The sequence below is a fragment of the Echiichthys vipera genome (genome assembly GCF_963691815.1).
Source record: "Echiichthys vipera genome assembly, chromosome: 2".
Lineage (NCBI taxonomy): Eukaryota > Metazoa > Chordata > Actinopteri > Perciformes > Trachinidae > Echiichthys > Echiichthys vipera.
Window position 1 is genome coordinate 16,328,802 of NC_139827.1, and position 15,665 is coordinate 16,344,466.

Sequence of the window (15,665 nt, forward strand, 5' to 3'; positions counted from 1 at the left end):
TATTGGAAATAGCTTCTTTATGTCAGTTCTAATCCTTACAGACTGTACATCCCCCTGTTAACCACAGATGAAACAGTTCAGTGAAGGAAAATAACCATGAACCTGCCCACAGATGAATAAATCAGCCATTATAGGGATCAGTATCCCTGACCCTTATTGACTTTTCCCAGTAATTCATTCGACAGTGAATTGTAGCCATAGCCTTAGCAGATATTATATTAAAACATTTAGATAATGATGATGAGAGCATCAAACCCTAGTGTGAGCTCGGTGTGTATGTGTGTGTGTAAAAAGCATGTACACACTTGTCTCTCTCTGTTTATAGCATACTCCACGCCAGGCTCCACAGCTCCCAACCGGTTTGTCGGCATCGGAACACGGGACAACTTTCTGAATATCCCCCAGCAGACTCAGGTACCCCGTCAAGCTCCCACATTTAATTAACATCCACCCATCCTCCTTCCTCTCCCTCCTCCTCTGTTTTAATCTCATTTTCTCCCTTTTTCGCTCATCACCCCACTACAAGCCTGATTCTGCACAGCACTGTGCATAGACGATACTTCACAGTGCTCCGTTACTGTAGGCATCTTTGGGTTTTAAGGGACAAGCATGTCATTCAGAGCGAAGGCCGTGATACAGAAGCAGCACTCAGACAAAGGCTCTGCATTGGCAACCTGCTACACTTGGTGATTCAGCCATTGTACCAGTGTTAATCAACAGCTTTGAATATTTGAACGTACCTGCAAAATTTTTGCTAAATTAGGCCTAAAATTAGGCCCCTTTTTCGGCAAAACAATCCCAACTCAAGGTCTACAGACAAGCTTTTGACTAGGAATGCACTGATCTGATATCGGATATCAGGCTCATACTGACTTTAATAGCTGGATCAGGTATCGGTGACAATGGGGCCAATTTATTCAGTTGAATTCTATGTTTATATACTGTATACATTGTATGCTGGGATATCAATTTCTGTTTCGACCAGGCTGTTGCTGAATTTAAAAGGTTTACACTTGAATTGTAATTCCTGTTAAGTTTGAAGATGTTTTACCAAGATGCTGTTGGAGACTTTAACAAGTTTTAATTAGAATTCAGTACATTTCTATCTATACAGTATCTTTATTTGTTACATTTTGTTTTACAAAGGAAGGAAAGCAATGTTTAAGTTAAGCCTGACCTACACATAAAAGAACAAACACACAGTGAGGCATTCAGCTTATTAATTAAATACTGGTATCGGATCCGTACCTAAACCCCAGGTATCGACATAAGGACAAAAATAAGACAAATCGGAGCATCATACTTTCAACCCGATCACTCAGTCTTAGTTCAGTTTTTGTAAAGTTATTTTTACCTTCATAATAGATACAGGTAGACAGGAAAGGGAGAGAGAGAGAGAGAGAGAGAGAGCAAGGGTCACGCGTGGGACTTGAACTTGAACCCTAGCCACTGCGACAAGGAATCACCTTTTTTGGACCCTGCTCTACCAGGTGAGCCACCATGGGCCTCAGTTCTGAATGGAGATGGATTTGCAGGCTCAGCAGCTATCATAAAGAAGAGAGTTAAACTTGCAAGTCAACAGATTTATGTCTGTGAAAACCGAGCAAAGATTGTGTGATGTGGTTGAAAAGCTTGCAGTGGAATTGTTTTGTCAACTTTTCCAAGGTTTAGAATAAACCTCGACATGTTTTATCAAACAAGTTACAGCCACTTTTTAAAGCTTCTTCTGCTAAAAATCTTTTGTGAAAATGTGATCGCTTGGATCAACATTGTCAACACACTGCCATCTTAATAATAATCTTAATAATATAATGCTTAAGTATTATAATGGACCAGGGGAAGTAAATCTATCCCATAGATGTCAATAAATTGTTTGCAAAGTTGCCCACCTACATTGACACAAAGTGTTGCCCATGTATCAAGGCCTTTAGTTTCAGTATTGGTTTACAGTGTCTGTACCACAGTAGTTTCCCCACAGTGAATGTAAGCAGTGCCAGTTGGTTTCAGCTCCAGCAGTGTTGATTTATCTCTGCTCGGCCCCACAGTGTGTATTAGTGCAGCGTGTGAGGCCAGTAGTGAACTACATTGTGGTTTCAGCTTTGGCTGCGCTCTGCCACTGGGCTGCAGTGTCTTGGGCCTCCTCCATCACCAACACAACTTTTCTCATTAGGGTCTAACCGCACCTGCCTGCAGCCAACTCGGCTCTCCTGTCCTCCCCACACATGGAAACAATCTGCATTCCTACTCGGCACAGCTCTGCTCGGCTGCTCTGCCCCCCCAACCCCCCATCCGCATCCCCTCATCATGCATCAGCAGCCCACCCTCCCTCTCTTTCTCTCTTCCTCTCTCCTCCTGCTGCTCCCTCTAGTATTTTCGAGATCCCCACCTGCACCACTTTCCCACAGATGTAGACCTGGCACTGAGGGGACATCCAAACACCATCCTATGCATGTGTGTGTGTGTGTGTGTGTGTGTGTGGGGGGGGGGGGGGGGGGTTGTGTGTGTGTGTGTGTGTGTGTTTGTGTGTGTATGTGTGTGTGTGTGTGTGTGTGTGTGTGTGTGAATGCCCACATGCACATACACTTCAACTCAGTGCCAAAAAACTCTTGCCCCTCATTTTCCCCCCTAAAAAACAAATGGGTTTTTACAACAGCTTACATCTGCCCAGAACGCTTATTATCCCCTGCTATTGCTTATCAAACATCATTGAAAAATGTCCACTTTGAATTATTTCTGCCGGGTTTACAACACGCACAGCGAGAACCTGGGCACTGGTATCATCTGCTCCCAGTTAGCTGAGCCTAGTAGGTCAGTAACAACCCCAGCCAGAGTGAGTAACAGAGCGCCCTGCCTTGCCTGCTGTTCTCTGGCATATGGAGAGGTTCAGACGATGGCCCTGCCAGCCCGCCCCGCCGCCTTCTAGCCAACTAGCCAAGACAGAGGGAGAGAGTCTTCCCACTGCTGTCAGGACAAGGCGCAGAGAAAAAGTTGGTCTGAGGAGCTCTCTGGTGGTGAGACCTCAGCCGTGCAGGGAGAGAGAGAGGGAGAGACGGGACGTGTATGAAAAATGTAGGAGGGACTGAGAAAAAAGGAGGGAAAAAAGAGAGAGGGAGTTAGTCGAAGCTCGCTGCACTCCACAGTCACGTCCCGGCTGTCTGGTTGCTGCGGGCAACCAGACATGATGTCATAGGCAGTTGAACTTGGACTTGAAGGGGGGGTTAGTGAGAGGGGGTCACTTTCCTCTGCCAAGGATTACACTGGGAGAGCCAGAGTGAGAGAGGGAGAGGAAAAGAGAAGGGGGTTAAGGGAAGTCGGCGCCAGGAAGGAGGAGTTATCGACAAGCACCAAAGAATCATGGGTAGGAAGGAGAGAGGCAGAAGTGGTGGAGGTTAGGCATAGGCGGAGGTTGAGGGGGGTTCAAACTCTCTGCGGGGTTGCTAGACTGGGGGACAACAGAGAGTTTGCTGTTAAAGGTGGGGTGACCCGTTGCTCTCCCCGGGCTGAGGCCTCTGGAATGTCAGCAGCAGCCAGAACAGCGCGGCCTTTTGCCAAAGCCTCCACTCAGCCTTCTTATCAAACTGAGAAACCGGATCCCCGCAGTAGCTGCCCTCAATAGCTTTACAGTGTAGCCTGAGACCACTCTGGCCCACAGTTCAGAGACATATTAGGAGGATCGCCTTACATGTAAGCTTGTAGCGCATGACAGAGCAGTTATAGTCCTGTGTTTGCTCACTGGAAAGCCAGTAGGGCCAATATAAAAACTGCTGTCCTAATGCTATTTGTAGCTCTGAAATAACACAAGTGTTTTTAATGAGTAAAAAGCCAGAGTCAGCCCTCTTAAAAACAGTAAGCGGTGAAGTTGATGTGGTAACTTTTTCGACACTGTATGGGACAGCTGAGCTTAGCACTGCAAGTGTGGGAGAAAAGGAATAGAAGGTGGCCACCTAGTGGACGAAAGGGCTATATTTCAAGTTACCATTGTAAACTCCCTTAAACAAATCAATCTCGACTTGCACGACCACTCGCTACATTGCATGTGCCTCCTGGCTGTGAGTATTTCAGCCAGACAGTCCTTTTTTCTTGTATTTTAGAGGTCTGAAGATGTAAAATTACCCAGTGATACACTAGAAAAATAATGTATAATTGTGACAAAGAAAGTTTTTCCTGTTTCCTATTGTTCACCCTGCAACCCCTCAGATTTATCTTGTGACCATTTGTGTAAATCAGTGTTTAACACCATGTTTTAGAGTTCACTGTATTTCAAACTTTACACCTTTTCATACTCTGTTATGCCCCCCTCCAGTTCTCCCTCCTTTATTCATAGAAATAACTTATTTTTTTGCATTTCTTCTTTTGCACTGCAAGCTACATCTCAATACTCATCAAAACTTAAATGTAAATCTACTGCTGGTGTTTAAAGACTAATTTCTTCTCTTCTTTTCTCCTCCCCAGTCTTGGTTCCTCTGACAAGGCCTCTGAATCAAGAGCTAAAATTGTGTCATGTAAATTGGAAATTTGAAAAACAAACACATCACCGCTGATTAAAAACAGACTGTTGACACTAAAAGGTCTTTCTCTCTAGCCAACACTATTCAAAGTACTACTACAGAACTCTAAACAAAACAAAAAACCACACCACCCCAAGAGGACTCCCACCCCAACACAATTTGAACCGGAGCGTTGGACCGCCTTTATGCAGGAGGCTTCAATGAGATTGAGTGGACAGACTCAGAATGCAAGGAAGAGGAAGTTGAGGAACTGTCTCACGCACCATGAAACGTCAGAAAGGAAACACAATATGACAACCTGACAAATGACCAGTTATACATTTGTTGTTTCTTTTTTTATGATTATTTTTTTATTTTCATGTCTCCACAATGAAACTCCATGCATTGGCTGGGAGATCCAAAAAAAAATCTAGTGGTAAATGGTGAAGTCGCATGTGCAAGTGGAAAAGATCGGCACCCAAAGTTGCACGCCTTCATATCTGTGTATTTCCTGATGCACCCCTCCTCAGGGTGCATGGTTCCACCTGACCCCCCACACCACCACCACCACCGCCACCCCACCGGGAGCTCAGCGCTGTTTAGGGTCCAGACCGTTAACCGCAGCCACATGCCTGTGTGTTGCCACACTCTGCCGCTTCATTCGCTCAGCCCTGAGCCTCTTTTCATTTCTGATTGGCCAATCCTGGTGACACCATCCGATGGTGTGACATATATGCACTAAGTGGCTGGTCTTTGTTTACCTGTCAAAGTATCAGGGCGTCCTGCTGTGGGAGAAGTGATAGCCATGAGGCGAGTGCGAGCGAGTGAACACACGACAGACAGTCATAACACTAACTCTACATGTGCTCTTTCGTCCCCCTCACCTATGCACTATTAATTTTTAATAAGGGATGAACAGTATTGCACATCGATGGTCAGATGAGAGATTAAAGAAGTGAGTCGAGGCTGGCTGCCATTGCAGGGATGTGGCTGTGCTAACATTCAAGTCTTGGCCCTGAAACACGCAGCACACATACGCACACACAAACACATGCGTGTATGCTTGCAGACAGCACATACAGACAGACGTTCTCCAGAACAATCTGTCACACAACCACTCATAATATCATCATTATTCATAAACATGGAATTTAATTTACAGTAATTCACACGCAGCATCAGCTTCATATTATTAGCTTTCATTTTGTTTGTAGGTGTTTTCTTGCGATTTCCCTTTTATTTTCCATATTTGGTTTTGGTTTTGTCTCACTTGGATTGTTTTAACCTTCTCTTGCATGTCATAACACTTTCTCCGTAGTTTGCAGTAATACGTTAAGTATCATGCTCAGCGAAACAGTAACAGCAGTTTCAGAAATCTCTCACGTATGGACAGCACAGTAACAACAGCTCATCACACGCATCCCTTGCATTGCTTCACCCCGTATCCCTTAGTCCATTCACAGGAAACCCAGAGGACTACACACGCACACACACACACACACACAAACACATAAAATGCACATATAAAATGCACACTTACACCACCAACAACCTGACATGAAAACATAAAGGGAAGCCTTTATATTTGGTTCTCCAAACTGCCTTTGTTAATGGTTTTTCATTCACTTAAGATTTGTCTTTTTAATTTGAGATATTGTTTTCCATGTGAATGTTCACATTGAAATTTGCTATTGGTATTATTTTCATCATGACACAATCCAACAAAAGCCGACCTCACAAAATAACTGGACTGCCTAGCTGTTGGTTCTGTTTTGCAGGGATAGTAAGCAGGACTGAGACCCTGTTCTCAGCCTCTCTAGTAACATTAGCTCTATGTACTAAAACCATATATCAAGACTATAACAATATATGAAAGTGCCTGTGTATTCCCTTCATGCAATTAGTAATAAACTTGACTTCAGGTTCTCTTCCCACATATAAGCTAAAGCTACAGGGAATGGTAGCGTTGGTGCATGTGGAAACCATTGGCCTAGGACAGATCTTTATAGAGGACTGCAAACTTTTTTGTAAAGACAGAGAGAGAGATCTTATACATATATATTTATGATATATGCTCCTTTTTAACTTTTACCACATGAGCTGATTGGCAGTCTAGTTATTTTCTGAACTCTCACCTTTCTCCCTCCCACAACCACGTTTCAGTAACATCACCTTACTGTTACCAGTACAAATCAAACGACACATGCCATCTCCATCTGCAGCGCAGCATTATAATACCTAGATGAACATGTCAAAAATCGACAGTAGGTTTGAAGAAAAAAAAAGTGTTTGTTTTTTGATGGAAAGTATTATTATTGAAAAATATGTGTCGATTGAGCCACGTGCAATGCATTGGGTAGATCATTGTGTTTGTCTGTTAGAGATTTTTAAGAAAGCTAAGAGAAAAGAGAAAAAAAATGTATTTGTTTCAAGTCCGTAAGCTCCGGGACTCTAAACTAGAGGGCCATGAAAAATCCTAGTCTTTGTAAGTTGGGGGTATTTGTTTTTATTTCCTTTGTCTCTTTTTTAATGTTTCATGTGTAATCAGTTGTTTATAAAATGTGGGAGGGCTGAAGGAAAAAAAAATCTACACAACTTGAGAAAAAAACAAATTCTCTATCAGATGAAAACTGGTGCTTTAACACTATAAAGTACATTCAGAACTATTGTAAATGAATGGTAATGAACAAAAATAACAGACCATTTAGGAAACAGCATTAGTCCTATCTCCATTTTTATTCTTCTTCTATTTGTATTGAGTGGGGGGAGAGGTTCCTATTCCTTAAGGTTGTGACACAAAAGGCATTTTGGTTCAACCTTTAGAAAAAAAAGAAAAAAATGTATAAATATACTGTCAAGAAACCCCTCGGATAACTTACCCGTGCACTGCCTGAAACTCACCAGCAAAAAACCTGTGCAAACAAAAACCACCATCCCAATTTAACTAATTTTTACCTCATACATTGGCACAAATACACGGAAAGTCCCTCCCTGTAATGTGGGAGATGCTTCACATCCAGAAATTGTTTATTCCCATGATCATGTTGATGTGTTTTCTGAATCTAGAGCTGGATCAGGTTCAGCAGGTTGTGTTGAGACCCACATGTGTTTGAAAGAGTTATAGGTTAGGCCTTTTGTATCCTGCATAGGAACTGAATAGTGGCACAAAAAAGTAGCTTAAAATCAGGACAAAAAATATGAAGTTTAAACAGGCAGCAAGGTGAGCCTCTCCCCTGTTCCACCCCCTCCTCTGTAAATGACTCTTATAGTGCTTGTGCTGTAGTGTATAGTTTCCCAGCAGTTAAAGGTTGTCCCTTAAAAGTGCCTTTTGTTCACAGACTCCATTTTGTAATCCAGATCGCCCCTTTTTTTTCGAAAACGGCTCGAGGTAGCAGGTTGGCCCTAAGTGCTGCGAGGAGGCAAAAGGTCATTGCCCATTCAGCGCTCAGGGAAAATTTCTTTTCCTCTTGCCTTCGAAATGAATCCCCTCCATTGTCCCTCCCCTATATCCTCTCTTCCTTTTCAAAGCCGTATATATAAATATATATATATATGGAGTACAAAAAGGAAACTGGTGTGAATTAGTTCTTTACTTTTTATTGATAAATGATGACAAAAAAATCTTTTTTTTTTTGAAAAGGCAAAAAAACTTGTTCTCGTTCAGCTCTTGCTTTTTTCTTCCCCTCTGTCTCCACTGTCTGTTTTCTTTTAGACACTGGAGTAGTCTGTAACTGTGTGTCCATCACTCTCCGTCTCTCTCTCTCTCTCTCTCTCTCTCTCTCTCTCTCTCTCTCTCTATCCTCTCTCTCTCTCTCTCTCTCCCTCTCTCTCTCTCTCTCTCTCTCTCTATCCTCTCTCTCTCTCTCTCTCTCTCTCTCTCTCTCCCTCTCTCTCCTGCCGTCTCCGCTGTTGGGAGGGTAAAAAAAAAATATTGCCGAAAAACTTTTGTCTGAGCAGAATGCAGTTAGCTCACATGTTATTCTTGTCTGTATGCTTCACATTGTATTACCATACCCATCTTCTTCCGCTTCTCCATTCAACAGCTAATGTAAGTGAACAAATTACGCTGATGGGCTTTTGGGGGTGTCCTTGGGTGGGTAAGGAAAGGACAACAGGGGTTCAGGGGTTCGGGTTGAAAAGGTTTACGAGCGAAGATTAACAGGATTGAGAGGGCTGGATGAACTGCTTTGGGATGTTGGAAAGGGGCTGCTTTGACTAGGATAAGAGTTTGCTCTTTTGTTTTAGCTATTTATTTTTGCCTTTTGTTTTATTTCCCCCCTTTTTATTGTTTCCTTTTAATTTGGATTTTTAATATTTGCTATCAGGGTATGCTGTCGTTGAGGCTCTGCCTTTGGACTGTAAATGAAAGCTACAAGCACCTTATAACCGGATTTGTCCTGCACGAGGCTGAAAGGGGGAGGGGGGGGGGTGTATTTCCAGTACATATCCATATCCACATCCATTCAAACCAGTCTTTTAAAGTGAAGTATTATTGTTCACGGTGGGTTCCACACAGTGAAACCTGCAGCAGTATTAACCATTTACAAGAAACCAACCAGATGGGTAAAAGGCCAGCATGAACCTGATTTTGAGGTTCATGCTTTTGAGGATTCAGGAAAGTCCCTCCATTTTTCTCCTCCGACCACCTCATGCTGGACTACTCCGTGTCTTTATTCTGTTGTTTATTTTGTTCTTTATCTTCTTAAGCGTGTAAGGTTATTGGTGTAATAGGCAGCACCCTAGGCCCCCTGACTCCCAGCTCTTCTACGCCTCTGTCTTTGCCCTCAGTGCAGCACCACTTCTTTGTGAGAACACCCCCAGAGCTCTAGGTGAAATGCATGTGTTAATTACAGTTTCTTTTCCATAAGAAGAAAAACACAGTTTGAGAAGAGCAACGCCTGATTGAATAAAAAGGTTGTTCTTGACTGTACCATCTCCCTGTCTGTCTTCCTTTATTTCTATACAGTAAATGGTAAATGGACTTGTACTTATATAGCACCTTTCTAGTCATCTGACTACTCAAGGCGCTTCACAGTGTCTGTCACATTCACCCATACATTCACACTGATGGCAGTGGACATCTAATCTGATCTAACCATTCACACCACATTTACACACCCATGCGCAGCACGGGGAGCAATTCAGGGTTCAGTGTCTTGCCCAAGGACACTTTGACATGTGGACCGGGGGGAGATGGGGATTGAACCACCAATCTCTCAAACAGAGGACGACCCAGTTACTGTACAGTCAGTTCTGGAGCTGCACAGTGAAACAATAATGACAAAATTAGACACAAGTTATGTCAATAACAATATGTCAGTATACTTGTCTCCAGGTAACCAGCGTTCCCAAAAAAAGGCATTGGTATTTCAACTTTTCCATGACTTTTCGAGGACCCATAATTAAATTTCCATCAATTTCCATCATCATTCACAACATATAACACAAAAAGAACTGTATAGTTGCCTCCAATGTTTATGGCATGAAAATGAAACCTTTTCCAACGATTCCACTATCTCCAATAGTGGGTTATGTTCATATTAATTTCAAATACTTTAAACTACTACTATAAGTCAATACATTGATCTTTATTTATAAAAAATGAAAAATGCATGAGGGGAAACTGAAACGATTGCATTTTATTATAAATTCATTTTTTTTTGTCTTTTGTACGCCTTTATTTGTCCGGACAGCTGAAGGTTGATAAGAGTTCAAGTCTGAAAAATGATGCAACAATATAAGTTTATGTATAGAAATTCCATGACTTTTCCAACCCAAGGATTCAACAGGTCTGGAAAATGAGATTTTGTAATTCTATGACTTTGAGAGGTTTTCCATGATGTGGAAACACAAAGAATTGATTTGCTTATGAGCAGTGTTGGTAACGTTACTTTAAAAAGTAATAGTAATAGTTACTCACTGCTTGTTCCAAAAAGTAACTGAGTTAGTAACTGAATTACTCTATAATAAAAGTAACTAGTTACCAGGTAAAGTAACTATTTGTGTTACTGTTAGTAAAAAGTTGCTATATGTCAAAGAATTTGGATTTTTCTGAGCAGTTTTCACAAGACAGTTGAAATCAGTAGAACAGGCAGATACTTGTACATAACCTTCAATATTTTTTGCACATCAATAGACCCCAAGATGTTTATCCTGCACTCCAAGTATTATTTTTGTAACAAAAGTGAACAGTAAATAATATAAAGTGTGTTTAACTCTATATCAAATTAAATCAAACTCTCACAACCTGAGACAACTGGTCAAGTCAACAACCTGTACTTCCAAGTATTTTGTTCGCAACAAAAGTCAACATTTAAAAAACTCCCAATTTCAGACGACTGGTCTGAAAGACATTCCTTAAGTATTTTCTTCAAAAGTAAACAGTTAAACAATATAAAGTGTGTTTACAGTAACTGTAGCAAATTAAATAAATCAAACTCTCACAAACTGAGACAAATAGTCTGGAAGACACAGGCTACTGTATTTCAAGTATTTTCTTCATTAAAAACATTTAAACAACATGGAGTGCTTTTAAAGATTGAACTTTAGCTCCAAGATATTCCTGGTATTCCATGTCCTGGCTTGCGTGTAAAAACACGGGCTCTGATTGGCTACCATGAAACATGACTCTGCCTTAGCCAATCGCTTATCTGGTTGTTAACCCACTCGGATTTCTCGCTAGCCGTTTGTGTGTGACGCATGGAGACAGGGCTGCGTTAATATTACGCACTTGTTACAATCTATTCATAGTAATGCGCCACATTTAACGTTCAGTAACGGTTACGGAAACAGTAATTAGTTAGATTAGCCCGCTATTTTTTACACTGCTTACACTGCTTATGGGGCCAGTAGACACATTTTTCTTTTGTGTTTTACTTCTGTGATTTACAGTATTGTAATGGTAGCCTACATGGTACAAGTGTTTGTCCACCACTTTAAAGTACTTAAGACTTTAGGTCAACCCTATAGACTGAATAATAAGATGGACGACGTGGCTTCACTTCCTCCCACTGTGCAAGTGAAGTTAAAATATCCTAGGTACACCCTGCGTCTGCGCAGTAGGGATCGATCATCGAAGTCCTGTCCATACACCCTTCGACCAATCAGGAGTCGATCTTAGCTGTCAATCATGGCATCACCTCGGTTTTGTTGCATCAAATAACTCATTAAAACCAAACTAATCAGAAAAACAAAAAGTTAAACGTGATAAAAAAACGACTTAAAGATTTGACGTATACTTTGAGGTTTTTTTGTTTGGCTCATGTCCCATCTGCTAATATGGAGGGGGCGGGTATATGACATGTACTGGGGGCAATCCAGATGGTTTGGCTTCACTTTTGGGGAGCTGTCATGCTGTCTGCTTTTATATATAGGCAATGGCCAAGACCTTGAGAAACCCCATTAATCATCCAGCCATAAGGACATAAAGGAAAGAAAAAAATGAAAGAAACACAAGTGTAAGCAGTCTTTAGTTCAATTTATTCAAACATTTTGATTGATACATTGATCTAAATGTTCATTTAAATAAATCAATAAAATAAGATAATTTTAAAACCTACAAGCAATGTAATTTTACAATTGATTCAAGTACTCTAAGCTTAGAGAACTTACTGTGAAAAACAATTTAGTTTTGCCCATAATCCCATAAAACTGGGGAATTCAGAGGAGACCAATTAAAATGCTGTGCTTAAAGCTGCAGAGGGTAAGACATCCTGACTTTAGGTCCCAATAGATAATAGATAAGATAGTACATTTCTTTTAAACTCTTTTCCCCCAGTTTGTAACAGGAGGTAAAAACTGATGCAGAAAGACGAAACTGTTTTCACAGTCATACTTGCATCAGTAAGTTTCCCTTAAAGGGATAAATAGTCACTTTAGTTTATAATTTCTAAGCTTATTTTATTTAACTGAGCAAAAATATCTATTTTTTTCAAAGGCCCTATAAAGTATATGGCTAGAATTTGCATGAAATAAGCAAAGCACTAAATGATCAATTAAGGTGCAAGTCAATGATGATGACTGAAAGCTGATGTGACATATTCAAACATCTTTGGCCTGAGCATAAATCAATGTGCTCACTCATCTGCACCATGCAACAGTGCTTCAGTGCAGCTCAGGCTTTTTCTTTGTTTTTAAATAATTGTTGAGGCTTCAGCTCAATTGGTCCTCTCCAGTCTGGTCCATCTGAAAGGCTCCTTCATCTTGCTGCACAGTCATCTTGAGACAGAGAGAAAATTAACAGATTGTACTTGTGTTGTATGTGATATAGACGCACATCAGCACAGAGGATGAGGAATGAGATTAGGGAGTGATAATAGCAGGTGTTAAAAGAGAATCTCCTAAAAGCCCATCTACCTGTGGTGCGGGGTCTGTTTCCTGCACTGGTCCTGGATGGTGTTTCTCTTCACTATCAGACATATTGTCTTCTTTTTCTTCTGACAGAGGACACTGGGGTCCATTTTGAACTGGGAGCAGTGGTGAAGCTGTTGCGCCCTGGATGTTTTAGGAGATTAGACTGTGTGAGATCTTTTCAGGGACTTGCACCAACTTAACTCCAGCCCGTGGATGAGACACTTACCTCTGCACCGTTTATTGCCTCTGGTGAAGGGCATGTTTCTTGGACTGGAGGGCTGCAATATGGTAGTGCAGCATGCCCAGGTCGCGGTGGAGGAGGGATTCTACCAGGCTGGTTTCCACAGGTTGGAGGAATGGGTGGTGCTGGTGGTGGATGAACTGTGGACTAAACGTGTGAAGGCATTAAGGAAAAGTCTCACTTAAATCACATCATCTAATATTTCTGGAAATTTGAGGGGCACATAAAGAGCAGTTCAATGTCCACAATTAGCCAACTAGCAGCCACTTTTGTCACAGCTCTCTTTGAGAAAGAATCAAGAATCAATGACTCTTCCTTGGTTCCCCGGGTATCAGCATTGAATTTCATACACTGAGTTTTGCAGCTGAATTTGGGCTGTTGCATTTTTTTTATGTTGAATTTGTTTAACTTTGAATTTCTAACATTGAATTTTATACATTGTATTTTGCTTCTGAATTTGGTATCTGGAATTTTACTATGTTTTTTTTATGTTGAATTGGTTTAACCTTGACTTTATGAACATTGAAAAATAAAGAGTTAGAGGGTCAAAACATTCAGATACATATTTTCAATGCATAAATATTTAGTGCTAGAAATTCAATAGCTTTTTAATTAAAAAGATGACACCGATTTACTTCCATAGCTGAGTTTTTAAGACAGATATTTTCCACGATATTTTTGTTTTATACAAACAACAAACAAAACAATAAAGCCCCCCAGAATCCACCTGCTATTATCACTCCCGAACTGATGTGTGTCTATGGTGTGTGTGTGTGTGTGTGTGTGTGTGTGTGTGTGTGTGTGTGTGTGTGTGTGTGTGTGTGTGTGTGTGTGTGTGTGCTACAGTGAGGGCATAACTTGGAAACAAACTTACCCATGTAAGATGACTGATATATATGAAATTTGAATGACATGAAGAATCGCATGACTGTTGCATGACCTCAGTATTTTTACGGTCCTGCGATTTCAATATGTATAGTCGTGTATGTAGGAAAATATGTAAATTTGGTAACTGTATTAAAAATACACCACCCACATCTCTACCACAGTGCAGAAATGAGCAAGATGACGTTAGTTATAGTTAGGTATAATGACAGTAAATGTGTTGCCGCAGCATAACGCTATTTATTACAGTGAGGTGTATTGAACATTTCGAGGTTAATTCTTGTTTATGTATTATTAAGCATGCTCGTCGTCTTACCATGTTCCCCTCTTACAGTGACGTTATATCAAAAACCAGCACCGGACACAAACGGAGAAGAACGGGACATAAATCGGTTCGTAAAAAGCAGGAAGTTTCTCGCCACTAACAACCGGAAAGTTGTATATAAAAAATAAGTAAATAACAGTAACGAGACCTCATACAGTATCCACGGACTGTTAACCACAGAAGACGTCCATGTGATAACTTTGACTTGTGTCCCGCCCCAAGCGGTAACAACATCCGGTAATACTTCAGAATAAAAGCGCCACAATTTTTTTTGTTAATAGTTTTTTAATCCTCAGATCATATCAACTTAATCAAGTCCAAGTCAAGACCAATTCCAGAGCAAATTGAGTCCTGTTCAAAACCATAGAGCTATAGTGTCTTCCGAATGCTAATATAGTGATTAGGAGGTTAGGTTGGATCTATGAACAAGATTGATCCATCTAGAGGAGCTTCAAGCGTGCGTTAGGGCCCGAGGCAAAGCTTCACAGGGAGCCCCTTGAACCAGTGTTCATCACCATTATGTTATAAATAATCTGACACCAACAGAAAAAATAGCAAAATGTTAAAAAAAAATAAGAATTGTTCAAAAAGTGCACATTTAGGTTATTTTCAAAATATGAATATAAACATTAAAAATGTTATAATTCAAACATATTAATATGAAGAACAATAAAAGTCTGAACAAACAATAAAAACTTGGTGGAGTCATGTGGGGCCCCCTTAGGGAGGTCAGGTCTCCTACTTTCATTGCAAACTTGTCACTGCTGTAGTTTAAAGTTTGTTAGCTCTCGGGGCCCCCTACTGGCCTGGGGCCCCAAGCAGTTGCATGCCTTGCCTGCTGGCAAGCGGCACCTCCGGATCTATTGTCTAACTAGTTAATGCATACAATGTAAGCAACTGTCTGTATGAATGGAAAAACTTGACCAGTCCTAACAGCCCAACAAGGCACTTTAGACAAGTGCAAGACTTTGTACAAGTGGATTCGAGTCCAGACTTAAGTACTTCAGCCCTGCCTCAGCATATGTGGATGGACTTAACTTCCTCAAATATTGCCATAAACTGTATAATGTAGGTTCATAGAAACAGTTTTTTTTTTACAATTTAATAGGTTGAATATGGAGAATAAGCAGAACACCGCCATCTATTTTCTCAAGATTGTAGTCACAACAACAACAAAAAAATTCCAGCAGTCAGGTTGCCAGGTTCGTTGCACAGTAGCCTACAGAAGACCAGAGTCTGTTTGAGCCTGTTTGAACCCATCCCCTCCGGCAAATCACACCATAAAAACAAGTATTGCAGAGGAGTTTGACTGACGTTTACAGTTACAGTTACCGTTACCGCTAAGTTAACATGAAAGTTAGCTTACGATCAAGGA

The 15,665-nt window shown here is 41.0% G+C and overlaps 1 protein-coding gene and 1 long non-coding RNA gene across 9 annotated transcripts in view; one reads left to right on the forward strand and one right to left on the reverse strand.

The window, feature by feature from the left end:
* Nucleotides 1-9,417, forward strand: part of nfixa (nuclear factor I/Xa) — a 116,408-nt gene extending 106,991 nt beyond the window's left edge. For 7 of the 8 annotated variants that reach the window (XM_083938377.1, XM_083938374.1, XM_083938375.1 and 4 more), the window contains 2 exons: nt 326-414; nt 4,453-9,417. In XM_083938377.1, coding sequence (XP_083794503.1) covers nt 326-414; nt 4,453-4,467 — 104 coding nt within the window. In that variant the 3' untranslated portion in view covers nt 4,468-9,417. The remainder of the gene's footprint in view (nt 1-325; nt 415-4,452) is intronic. The other variant, XM_083938380.1, reaches the window with a different exon arrangement.
* Nucleotides 9,418-12,303: 2,886 nt separating this feature from the next.
* Nucleotides 12,304-14,418, reverse strand: LOC310964668. Its single transcript, XR_014593757.1, has 4 exons — nt 14,282-14,418; nt 13,066-13,227; nt 12,843-12,980; nt 12,304-12,704 (listed from the first exon to the last, which is right to left on the reverse strand). It is a non-coding gene; the product is annotated as an uncharacterized lncRNA (long non-coding RNA).
* Nucleotides 14,419-15,665: the final 1,247 nt, after the last annotated feature.